Below are 11,727 nucleotides of genomic sequence, written 5' to 3' on the forward strand. Positions count from 1 at the left end.
TAATGTTCTTATTTCAAATATTTTTTGCCTTTCAATAAATTACGAAACATTTGAATGATACCAACTTTTTTTTAACATAACTCATACAGTCTCTGCATATGCAGCTGCTTTAAATATCTGTCTAGGCATAAGATAGTGCACTAATATTTAACTAGGCCAAATTACACCAGTAAGAGAATCCATTAAGAAACTAGCCAAACTGGAACAATGGTACTCCGAGGAAAATTAAAGATCAAGTACACAAGGTCAGTGTAAATGTTTTCTTTAATATCACTGAAGATGAATTTGCATCATATTTAGAAGTCCAAGACTAGGTGGGTTTCAAATAAATAATCGTTTTCAGTAAACGCTTACATATAAAGGGAGCTCTCAAAGCAGCAGTGCACAGTTTAGAATTCCTCCTCACTAACACATCCCCCAATGAGAGAATGTACAGTAGGTAGTGCACACTGAAAAAAAAAAAAAAAAACAAACATCATAACACACAGCACAACCAACATCTTCAATGACAAACCACCAAATAACATGTTGAAAAGCAAAGTGAAGGGGGACAGGCCAGTGAAGGCAAGCACTGCCCTTTAAAACACCACTATTTTCCCATAGTCTTTTTACCAAAAGCAGCCTGGGAATAAAAATCCTCTTCTTTCTGCTTCTGAAGTCCACCCTGAACTCAAAAGATTATTACAGCAGTGCTGTGGTATAGGAAATTTACTCCTCAAATTGGCATTGCAGCATAAAGCATCATCTCCATCCTGCTTGGCCTCTACCGAATGACTGCAGAGATAATCCAGAAAGTCAAGACAGACAAAAGCTGATTCTAGCAGACCCTGGCCCAGCATACTGAAGAGAACAATGACATGACAGCCTTTAAAATGCAGTAAGGTTACCAAGCAAAATATCTGCTGTCCAACATGCAATCACTCAAAAATAAAGCCCTCTAGTAATAAAAATGCTTCCTCAAAGCAAATGCTCATTTGCCTTTCTGAAATGGCTTCAAAACTTATCCTTTAGATGCCCCACATACAACGTTGTGCTGCAAAAAGATTGCTCAATGAAATTTTTTTTTCTCAAGTCAATCAAAACAAGAAGGCAGATTTAATAATCTAGAAAAACAAGCAAGAAGAAAGTTATCAAAATGCCACAAAAACAGACTTGCAAAAAAGTTACTGTAAATTGGTTTAAGTTGTTGTTTCATCACAATGTTTTCTCTCTACAAATATAGGTAGGGCAGTCTTCCTCTCTTTGCATTTAAGTTCAAGATGCAATTGATCTGGGATAAGCACCGCAGTACCTGCAGTAGAAGCACGTAATCCACTAGCACAAATCCCTCAATACAACTAACCTGCTTCAGTACTCAAAGATTTTCTTCTGCACTTAGTATACTTGAGAAAAGTTCTGCCTCTCTTGGCTACAAGTCAATAAAAAAAAACTTACCATGTAATACTGCTGTGTACCTACTGAATAAATATTACAGGAGTCAAAGGATTGTTTCAATTGCTAGCTTGGCTTTGGCAAAACACAAAATGGAACAACATACACTGTAGAGTTTACACATTCCAATAGGGGATGCTCAACATTTAAACAGAAATAAAATAAGTCGTAGATTTCTAGAACTGTCAGTACACAGGATTCCCAAGTTGTTCTGAACACAGGAGCAGGGTAATCAGTTCTCAAGAAAAGCCACATAGTCAGTCAATCTGGCCAACTGTTGTTCATTTGGAATTGGTGGAACTGGAGCAGGTTCTACAAAGAAAACAAACACATAACACGAATCACATTAAGAAAGCAAATCAGTTCCTAACACCACCTATCAAAACAGCACCAAAAAAAAAAAATGCATCATTTACCACTCTCATACTGGAAGAGATAGGGTCAGTTCTTAACTATACCTCCTCCATCTACATGCCTGGCAGCCACACTACTTTTGTACCATTCACAACATTTAGTCCAAGAGTTACTAATATAGGATATACTTATAACAAGTTCCAGTTTTCAGCAGTCTTCAAAATTGACATATACTGGGGTCTGTACTACAAGGAGCACTTGTAAATAATGAATACTGATAGCATCTCAACTCAAAAAAGCTCCTGAAGCTTTTCTGTTGTGTCTTCCCATAGATTTATTTTCAATATGGGAACTTTATCTACCAATTTATCTGACCAGCAAAACACTGCAGAATGCGCTGCATGGGTTGCAGGAGTAAGCAGTGTACGTGCAGAGCCTTAACATGAATGCTAACCTGAGACCTGAAGGTTGTGTTGTGAGACAAGTGACTATAACTGGGAAAAAGTCAGGAATTAAAATCAGAAACAAAAATATAGGAGGAAAATATTTTGTTTTTACTCTTCCTGAAAAGAGGACAGGTTTTAATATCCAGGATACAGTTAAAATAAATGTGCTCCAAGAACATGAAAGATAGAAGGAAGCTAATAATAAAAAGAACAGTTTCAAAAAGCAAAACCCTGGCTCTTCAAAGCAAATCTGAATTAAGGCTCCTGTGGATGTAAGACACTCTTGGTAACTGTATTAGACACTGCAAACCAGCAATTCAGACCTACTGTCACTATCTTGCTCTGACACCTGGAGACTAGAGTTTTGAGTGTCAGCATGAGAAAATATTCCAGCTTAACCTACGGCTGAGCTCTGAGGAAAAGTGGGAAAAGCAGAAGATTGCTTTCCTTTACAGCGAAAACTTCAGAAAATCAGTATCACACAAAAGCAATGAATCCTACTCAAGAGTTGCTTTATGAAAAATTTGCCTCTAAGACAGAAGTTTTAGCCAAATTTCTTTTTGTTTCCAGAGACTGCCCATCCCTGCTTTGGAACCTGCTCCCTACTCCACCTAAGAACCTGGGACTCTTGGGCAGATTTTCAACTGTAGGAAAAAGATGACTGAGGAAGAAGCAAGTAGTACCTGACTGAGGCTTTTTTGTGGCACAAGGGAACAACATTTTTCTTGGACTCACTTCCTACTTTGTAGTGCTGGTAAAGTTTTGTTTATATTAGAGTCATGCAAAGTTTAGGGGCATGCAAGTAGATTTACATATAGATGGAAAGTACCTGATGAAGGAATAAATCTGTTAAAGCAAGCTTCCAGAACACCTGAAGAAAAACACAATAGAAATTAGCCCAGTGGGCCAATTTTAAACATTTATATACACTAAGCCAAAACTAACAAGATGTTTAAAATTGAGCCTGTTCATTTTCCATGTTTTACTTCACAGCTAAAATAAGCAGGAAAACTTAAGGCTTAACAAAGTTAGACATGCAGCTTCAGAGCAAACTAAAACCTCCTGCCTCCTTCATTTGTTTCAGTGACAGTTCTTCCATCCACTTTTGGAAAATAAGCGTATGTAATTAGCTCTAAGTACTTGTAAGCACAGAATATTTTGCAATCGGTTTATGAAAGCTGATCAGCAACAAAAGCTCAGAACTCTGGTTGGTAACACACCCTTAGAAATGAATTTCAGCACCTTGCCTGAAGCATGTTTAATATGATGTTTCGGGCTCTGAAAACCTGAAAGTTCTGCCCACACAAACAATAGACTTCCCTCCCCCCCCAGCCTAATAGATGCTGCACTTTTGGATGAAAGATAGCCTGGCTCCTCCTTCCAGAGTTTTACTCTGGAATTTAAGGACAGTCACTTCATATCTGCCTTCAAAGCTTAACATTTTCATTTCTACCTCAAACAAGAAACAACCACAGATACTGCATTTTCCAGGCTGAACTTTGCAGGAACAAATTCTTTTATTACCACCATGACAGTTAAAAAAAAGAGTGAGCAAAATTAATTTTAAAAAGCAAAGAAAGTTATACCAACAACTTGAGCTCTTCAGGACACAGAAAGATCCCCTAGAAGCCTGCTCAAAGAAATTCAGCTTCTCCAAAAAAAATCTGTAGGTTCAGAATGGTACTTTTTACTCATATTATTAAATTCAGATAAGTCATTTGAGGTCATCCAACTTCTGTTCCACTGAACCAGAGCCAGCAGCAGGAGAAGCAGCAGAAGTTATAGCATATCCTGTCTGCTTTTGTTTAAAAAGTTAATACAGGGATTTGATTTAATCCATAATGCTTGTAACACCAAATTAAAATCTATATTTCTCACATTTCATAAACATCCCATGTTTTACAACTGCATAACTATGCATAAGAGTAACTAAGAGAGCATTAAGTATAATTTTAATTAAACATCTAACTATTAGAAAATGCCAAATTCATTTTACCATGAAATAACAGCTCCACCTACCAGGTTTTTTAGGCATTACCATACGAGTTGAAGAGTCTGCTTGCCAGCCCTGTTCCAATACACCTGAAAAGACATTTTTTTTTTTTTCACATTTGTAAGAACAAACTAACCTTATACGTTTACTAGAAATGAAAAATGAAGATATATATTATGACCAATAGAAAAGTATCTCAGCACACTGCCTACATGTCACAACTTCAAAATCTATTTCTTATAAGCATTTATTCAGCTCAGTTCAGTAATTAAACTAACGGAAGTAATAGCTTGTGAGACTAATTCAAACATATCTTTACTTTTCTCATCAATGAACTTCTTTAACATTTTTACATATAGAAAGGGATGATACACAGTGCTAAGTATTGGCAAATAATCAAATTAAACACTCACCCAAAATTAAGCTATTTACCTCTATTCACTGCCCCATCGCTCATCTTTATAATAGTCTCAGAATTCGTATATGTTTGTTTTTATGATCACTTACAGCTACACCTTTTATCTCAAACATCTGTAGAAAACTATTCAACGAATAAATGCAAAATACTTTTCACAGCTTCTTCTACAGGAAGCCCAACAAAGGCTGCAAAGTCATCTGCAACTATTGAGGTATATGCCTGAGAAACCAGTCCAAAGGCTCGTCTCCTAGTTGCATCTTACCTTTCACAGCTTCTTCTACAGGAAGCCCAACAAAGGCTGCAAAGTCATCTGCAACTATTGAGGTATATGCCTGAGAAACCAGTCCAAAGGCTCGTCTCCTAGTTGCATCTAAGAAAAACGTTAGAAAAAGTAGCATGACCTCCACAACTAGGAAGTCTAAGAATTAATGTTTCCAGTTTAAACAGCACACACACACACACACAAAAAAAAAAAGTTTGTAAAGCTGTTACTGAGCTTAAAGTTAACACTTTAGACCAAAAGTTCCCTCTCCCTTCCCACAATTTGTTCAACTATCACAGCCAGAGACAACAGCTTGCTTTATGCCAGGACAAGCTCTCCCTCAGAGGCAGTGGTTGACTTCAAGTACAATTTGCAGCAGCTTGGGCACTGCTGCCAATATGTAAAACACAATTTGGAAACACTACTTTAAACAGCACTCTCCATTTGAGTAAGACCCTGAAAAAAGTCTGCACTTCTGCAATAGTTCAGAACCATAAGAATTAATGCAAAAAGCAATTATAGTTCACAGCAACTATCCATGTCTTTTTTCACCATAGCTGCTTTGACACCATAACATCTGAAAGTCAGTTTTGTTCTTAAAACAAAGCTGAACAGAATTTATCGTTCTTGCAAGATAGCCTAGGGTTTTTTCTGCAGCCTCTGGTGCCCTCTAGCAGAGGGAAGATTTATTTCCATGTTACTGTTACACAGTCTAACTACCCAAAACTGGTCTAACGTCAAACTGAAATAATTAGACTTTTCAATAAGTGATACCACTTTTGGGAGTGCCAAGTCAAGTTCCTTAGACTCCTGTTTAAAAATCAGAAAACAATATTTTGGCATTACAGAATCAAATATATTAGATGTGAAACTACAATACAAAAGAATATGTAATCACATACGCACTACTAACAAAAGCATTTCAGTTTATTCCTGCAAATTTTTGTAATGAGCTTTTATTTACATTTGAAGTCTAAGATCCTTGATGTAAAACATACAAGACTTGGTAACAATCCTTCTGATGACTTTTATCCTTAATACTAAGCAGCAGTTTCTCCAGAGCATACAATCCCACGCCAGCTAGAGGAGTTGTCTGTACCTCTAAGTGCTTCCATGATCGGTTGAATAGTCTCAGACCACTGATGTGCACTGATCGTTGTATAGATCCCTGGAAAGTCCCGCTGCCAGATTCTTTGACCTACTGACCAAACTGCACCAAGTTCAGCATTTGCCTAGAGCGAAGAAACAACCAGTTAATCCAGAATTGTGTATTCTTTTCAGGGACTGTTCGGCAAAAACCACATTTCTACTCCCCTCCTTTCTCCCTGCAAGCAGGTATCACAGTACCTGTAAAGATGAACAGACAAGCTCTGGGAAATCTTACTCTAGCAGCTATCAGTGCTGTAAGCGACCTGTTCCACTCTTCTGCCAGAGCTTAAGGGAAGCCTGCTCACGTGGCAGTTGTACCAGTGCAGGCTGGCACACCAGCTAAAACAGTCACAGAAGACGACCTGCGTTCAGACTGTGCGCTGAAGTTACAAAAAGACAGGCACAGCTTGCTTTCTACTGACGGGCAAGCATCTCACAAAGCACAGGCTTCCCACCTTAAAGTACAGAGGCTATTTGCCAGGGAAGAAAATTTTCAGCTGGAAATACCAGAATACTTGACAATGCGTCTCATTTAGTAAGGTACCACGCTCACACACACTAACTGCTTTGCCACTGCTAGTTTCAAGAGCTCCTTCTGCTTTGCTGCACATTGCTCTAGAGACTAGCTGACCAAATGACGGTATCCAAATAGCAAGTAAACACCAGCCTTAATAAAGTAATATTTTCAATTGTAAGGACAGTCAACTGCATCTCAGGCCCAAAAGAAGATTTATACTAATCATTGACTTGATCAGCAGAAGACATAAGATTTTTGCTTGAAAGAAAAAACTCATCTGGAATCATTTGACAGGTGCAAGCCCTGAGACTTCTTACTACAGAACATTTTTATTCCCATGTAGAACATCTGACTCCCTCCTCAACGTCCCTTCAGAAAAAAAAATCTCAAACTAAAAAGTCTAAGAACAGTTAGGTCTGGAAGCATTTCTGGTAAGATTATCCAAATCCTCAAACTGCATCTTTGATCCAAAGTAGTAGTAAACTCAAAACCATACCACAGACTCAACAATGAAAAACAAACTGCCTCAAAAAGTCAATTAATTTCAAGTTGCAAGTTATCTGAAGTTCCTTTTCACTGTGCTGGCTATTCTGCATCTTCATTTGATATTAGACTGGAATGTAGCCCTGTCTCAGAGATTGAAATTTAAAAAGAAGAGCTTTTTCCTCCCTTTAGCTGACTACACTATCATGCAGCTTTCCAGCAAGATTCCACTGATTTACTGAATTCTATTATATCAGATTATTTGGAAAGGGAAAGAGATAACAAACACCTACTGCATCCAACATATCTTAAGTCAGAAAGACTGGTGTGCCATCTGCTGGCCAAGTGGTTTATAGGACAGTATTGAGCCCAAAACTAATGACCAAACAGACTCCTTGGAGTAAAAAAAAAAAAAAAAAAAAGAAAGAAAAAAAATCTTTTCAAAGCTTATACGAAATTGCTTTTGTATCATTCAAATGGCATTTACAAAGTACTCACAGATTTAATAGCAGAAGGGATTCTTTTCCAAAGATATCGCGCATTATTCCTGAAAAATAAAACATCTTCTCAGTAACCAAATGTTTGCTGCAAAGAAACTTCAAAAGGTTTGGTCAGATGCTGTAATTTATAACAAATTTGGAGCTACACATATTCTTGGCATATATATGCATATTCTTCAAAGCCAAACCCCCTCCCATGTCTTAGGAGATTTTCAGATATGCATTAAAATGATTTAGTCATCAATCTCTATAGCACACCTACCATGCATGAAACCACCCGAGATCCTAGAACTCCAAACCCAATGTTTGCTTTGGCTTTATAATCAAACGTAGCAGTGTCATTTACGCTGTATCAATAAATAATCAACATTTTCCATAGTTTTAAATGGAAAGAATAAAGTTCACACAGGGGCATGGTAATAATCCACTAGACCAAATTTAAAGGATTACAGCTTCACTCAAATAAAGATGCTAATTTAGCTCATATAAACAACTAGTGTCCCCCATGCTTAACACTGAAAGTTTAAAGTTTTCTACAGTACCTTTAGTCAAAAAACTGCACCATGCAGTCATACTCAAAACAAATGCAGTCTTAAAAAGTTGCAAAGCAAAACACAGAAGCATTCAATGCTTCCCACAAAAGCCAATTCCACTACTTAAGTAACCTTCTTCCTAAAGCTCTTTTTCCCTTAAGAGAAACTTGCAGTTGATTTCTCCCTAAGTTCATTTTTACACAACACTGGCTACATACCTTTTGTTGGTCACACAGATTGACCTACAGCTCCCAGAACTGTAGTAGTGACAAATTGTTCAGTACCTGAAGTTAAATAGTCATAAAAACCACTTACATGTCATTATGCAACAAGTATAAGGCTAGAAGTTGGCCATAAACAAGGGGTGTTGCAATTCCTCCAGGGGCCTTAAAAGCAAGTACAAATACTTCGGTTACATATTTTAAAAGCAAGGCATCTTAAGAAATACATCAAGTAGTTGTATCTAGTGAAAAATGAACATAAGACATTTGCTGTTTTCCACATCAGATAATGGCCGCAGACAGTGGGAATTGTGATGTTGCATTAATACAGTTGAGTCTTACGATGAAGAGTAACTTGCACAAGCCAGAAGTTTTCCTGAGAAAGGTTAATTATGTTTTCTGCACAAGTAAGATAAAACAGCATCTTTCATTACACTAATATTCTGGTTTAGGCTCATGAAAGTGATCATCTCACTTACAGCTCCCCACTACCAGATATATCTACACACTTGAGCTGAACTTGACTTCAGTTCACTTCAGAGCACTCCACAAGAGTAAAATTTCTTCACTCACTTAAATTGCCCTTCTTAAAAAAAAACAGATTGAGCTTTGACACTTGCCACACTTCAACAGACCTCATCAATCATGCAAGTAGCAAAAAAGAACTATAATAAAGTTATAAAATTTTGAAAGTCTATAATTATTTAAAAGCTGTGACTTCCAATAACTTTCAGCAATTTATCAAAGAACAGTGCAGCAAGCATTCACAGGAAGCCAATTACATAGCTATTTGATTTAATTATGTATGTGATTTATAGACTCATCTAAGCCAAAAGCAGGTGATTAGCTGTGTCATTGAACAGACATCATCATTCCCAACTACTCTTCTCACCCTTTTTCTGGGGCTCATCACCAACTTACAAATATAACATTTTCAGTAAAAGTCCTCTAGATCATTTCTGGTAAAAACAAAGTTGGTCAATTAATACCACCTGTGTGAACTGTGCAAATCTGTCTCTGGTGTTCCTCTGTGGCAAATTAAAGAAAATTCACCAGTTTTTCCTGCCAGAAGGCTAGTGGGAGCAGATGGAACCACTAGAACAGTCAGAACACCACATTCACCTACAGTCTTGCTGAAGGAAGCAGAAACAGAGCCAGCTCACTCCTAAGCAAAAAAAGGCAGTAAGGATGAGGACATCTGTTGTCATTTACTCTGGAGGGCTCTGCTGACAGAAACAGCAGAAGCTTTCAGCATAACACAGCTTAGGTTCAACTGCTTTATAACAGCTCACAGGGTCACTCCGTGATCCAACAAGACACACTCTGCAATGAGGAAGCCAGAGAGCGACATCAAATCGACAGCTGCAAAAGCAAAGCCGAAGCATTCCAGTCTCCATTCCTCCTACTCCAAACTCAGTGTGCTGGGCTCATACAGCCCTCCCTCCACTCTGCATAGTCCAAAAAAGTACACTATTAAAAAAATCAAGTCCAAATAGCATCCTCTTATCACTGCAACTAGTAGTATAATGCATTTTTGCAGCACAATATTCTCCCTCTTGACTCCATAACCCACCTCTGCAGGATGCCAGGCACATCAAGAATCTGCAACACCATGCTGGGAGTGAGTGGTACCTTGGATCCAGCATAGAAAAAGGAAATGGAGCCTAAAGTTTTCCTCAGTTAAAGCACCATGATGCATACCCATAAGCAGTGATCCTTTCTATTTAAGGGTTTTATTTTGCACCATAAAACTGCCCTGCTTGGTAACCCTAGACTGAATAACCTCAAGCTCAACGGCAGCAAGCAAACAGGCACTGGATCACCTCTGTGCCTTCAGCTGCCAGGGCAGCAAGATTTAAAACCAGGAGTACTTTAAAAAATAAAAATAGAAAAAGGAAACCGCAGGCAGAAAACTAAAGGAAGCGCTGAAAGCTTACTCGAAGCAGCTACACAGACATGACCCGGGAACAGCTCTCCACACCTACCAGGCTGGCACCTGCGCTCCCCGCCCCGCAGCGCCGTCGGCCTCAGCGAGGCCAGAGCCCCGCGGCCGCGGCGCCCAGCGCATGCGCAGCAGCGGCAGCGCCGCCCCCCCTCCCCCTCCCCCTCCCCCTCCCCCTCTCCCTCTCCCTCTCCCCCCCTCCCCCTCCCCCTCTCCCTCTCCCCCCCTCCCTCTCCCCCCCTCCCTCTCCCCCCCCCCCACCCCGCTCCCTCCGCCATGGGGCCCCCTCGCTCCCGCCGTCCCGCTCCCGGCCTGGCCCGGCCCGGCCCGGCCCGGCCCGGGGGTACCTCGAGCTCCTGCGTCTCGCACTGCTCCAGGAGCTTCTTGAAGCTGAAGGAGTTCTCTGCCATCACCGCTACGGGCATCTTCCCCCCTCACCCACAGCGCCGTTCCGCCGCCGCCGCCGCTCGGGCCGAAACCGCCTCCTCTCCGGAGGCGGCCGCGCCTTCACGTCACTTCCGTCCCACAGCAGCGCGTACTTCCGCCCTAGACGCGCGCCAGCCGCTCTAGCCTCTGCCTCCGCTGCACTGGAGGGCTCCTGGGGGCGGGGGCGGGGCCGGGGCCGGGGCGGGGCGGGCGGCAGCGAGCTGCGGGTTCGTCGCCTCCGCGGGGCGGCCGCGCTGCGGCCCGCGGCTCTGCCCGGCCCCGGCGCGACGCCGGCGGGCTGCCGCCCCGCCAAGGCCCCCCCCGCCCACGCCACCGCGCTGAACCCGCCAGGCTCCAACAGGGCGGGCTGAAGCGAGCCGGGAGAGGGCCGCAGCCGAGCGGGAGAGCGCGCGGGGAGCCAAGCGGCCGGCCGCCCCCGGGCTCGCCGCCTTCCCCTCGCGGCCCCCGCGGCCTTTCTTCGCTCTCTTCCCTCACCTCGCCTCCCTTCGACACCTCCGTAAAGGCGAGGCGAGCGCCGCCGTCCCCCTGCGACACCCTCCCTGCCTCGCGCGCGACGCTCCGCTAAAGCCCCTAAATCTCTGTTTTGGTGCTTGGCACCTCTTGCCCAGGGGGAATTTCAGGAAAGAGCTGAGCTAGCTGGGAGATCAGGCTTGCTGGAAAATGTGCTCAGGTTAAATTAATGAAGACACTCTGGTTCAAAAGACCCTGAATTTTGCCTTTGGGTTTGAAGAGCACTTTAAGACCTGGCTGCTGGCTATTGCGGAAGTGTGAAGTGGTTTTAATGGGATTTTTATTCAGTTCCTTGTGCCAACAGTGGCACGAAAATCTCAGGAGTTCCTGTATGCCTCGTATGAATTTTCACCTAGCGCTGGAAACGAACGCTCGATCTGCAGCGCTGACCCACCCAAACGGGCGACAGCTTGTTTCCAAAGTAACCCCAAAACGTCTCCAAGAAAAAGCACCAGAGACACAGGACCAGGCTTTACTTTCACCCTGGTTGTCAGGCGCTGCCTGTGATCTGAAGCTATGCT

General features: G+C 41.8%; 1 protein-coding gene across 1 annotated transcript; it reads right to left on the bottom strand.

The window, feature by feature from the left end:
• Positions 1 to 246: 246 nt before the first annotated feature.
• Positions 247 to 10,750, bottom strand: COPS8 (COP9 signalosome subunit 8). Its single transcript, XM_062578608.1, has 8 exons — positions 10,597 to 10,750; positions 8,402 to 8,472; positions 7,552 to 7,600; positions 6,004 to 6,136; positions 4,905 to 5,012; positions 4,251 to 4,313; positions 3,061 to 3,102; positions 247 to 1,743 (listed from the first exon to the last, which is right to left on the bottom strand). Exons 1-8 carry the CDS (start codon positions 10,672 to 10,674, stop codon positions 1,664 to 1,666), a joined length of 624 nt encoding a protein of 207 aa, XP_062434592.1. The 5' UTR covers positions 10,675 to 10,750; the 3' UTR covers positions 247 to 1,663.
• Positions 10,751 to 11,727: the final 977 nt, after the last annotated feature.

The sequence above is a fragment of the Rhea pennata genome, chromosome 6, assembly GCF_028389875.1.
Source record: "Rhea pennata isolate bPtePen1 chromosome 6, bPtePen1.pri, whole genome shotgun sequence".
NCBI classification, from domain to species: Eukaryota; Metazoa; Chordata; class Aves; order Rheiformes; family Rheidae; genus Rhea; species Rhea pennata.

What these genes read in the sequence shown, in the direction of transcription:
- COPS8 (XM_062578608.1), bottom strand. Translation starts at nt 10,674, where the DNA reads ATGCCCGTAGCGGTGATGGCAGAGAACTCCTTCAGCTTCAAGAAGCTC. An exon ending in GATCATGGAAGCACTTAGAG is followed by an intron (nt 5,013 to 6,003) that starts GTACAGACAACT and finishes CGTTTTTCTTAG; the next exon opens with ATGCAACTAGGAGACGAGCC. An exon ending in TGTAGAAGAAGCTGTGAAAG is followed by an intron (nt 4,314 to 4,904) that starts GTAAGATGCAAC and finishes ATGTCTTTTCAG; the next exon opens with GTGTATTGGAACAGGGCTGG.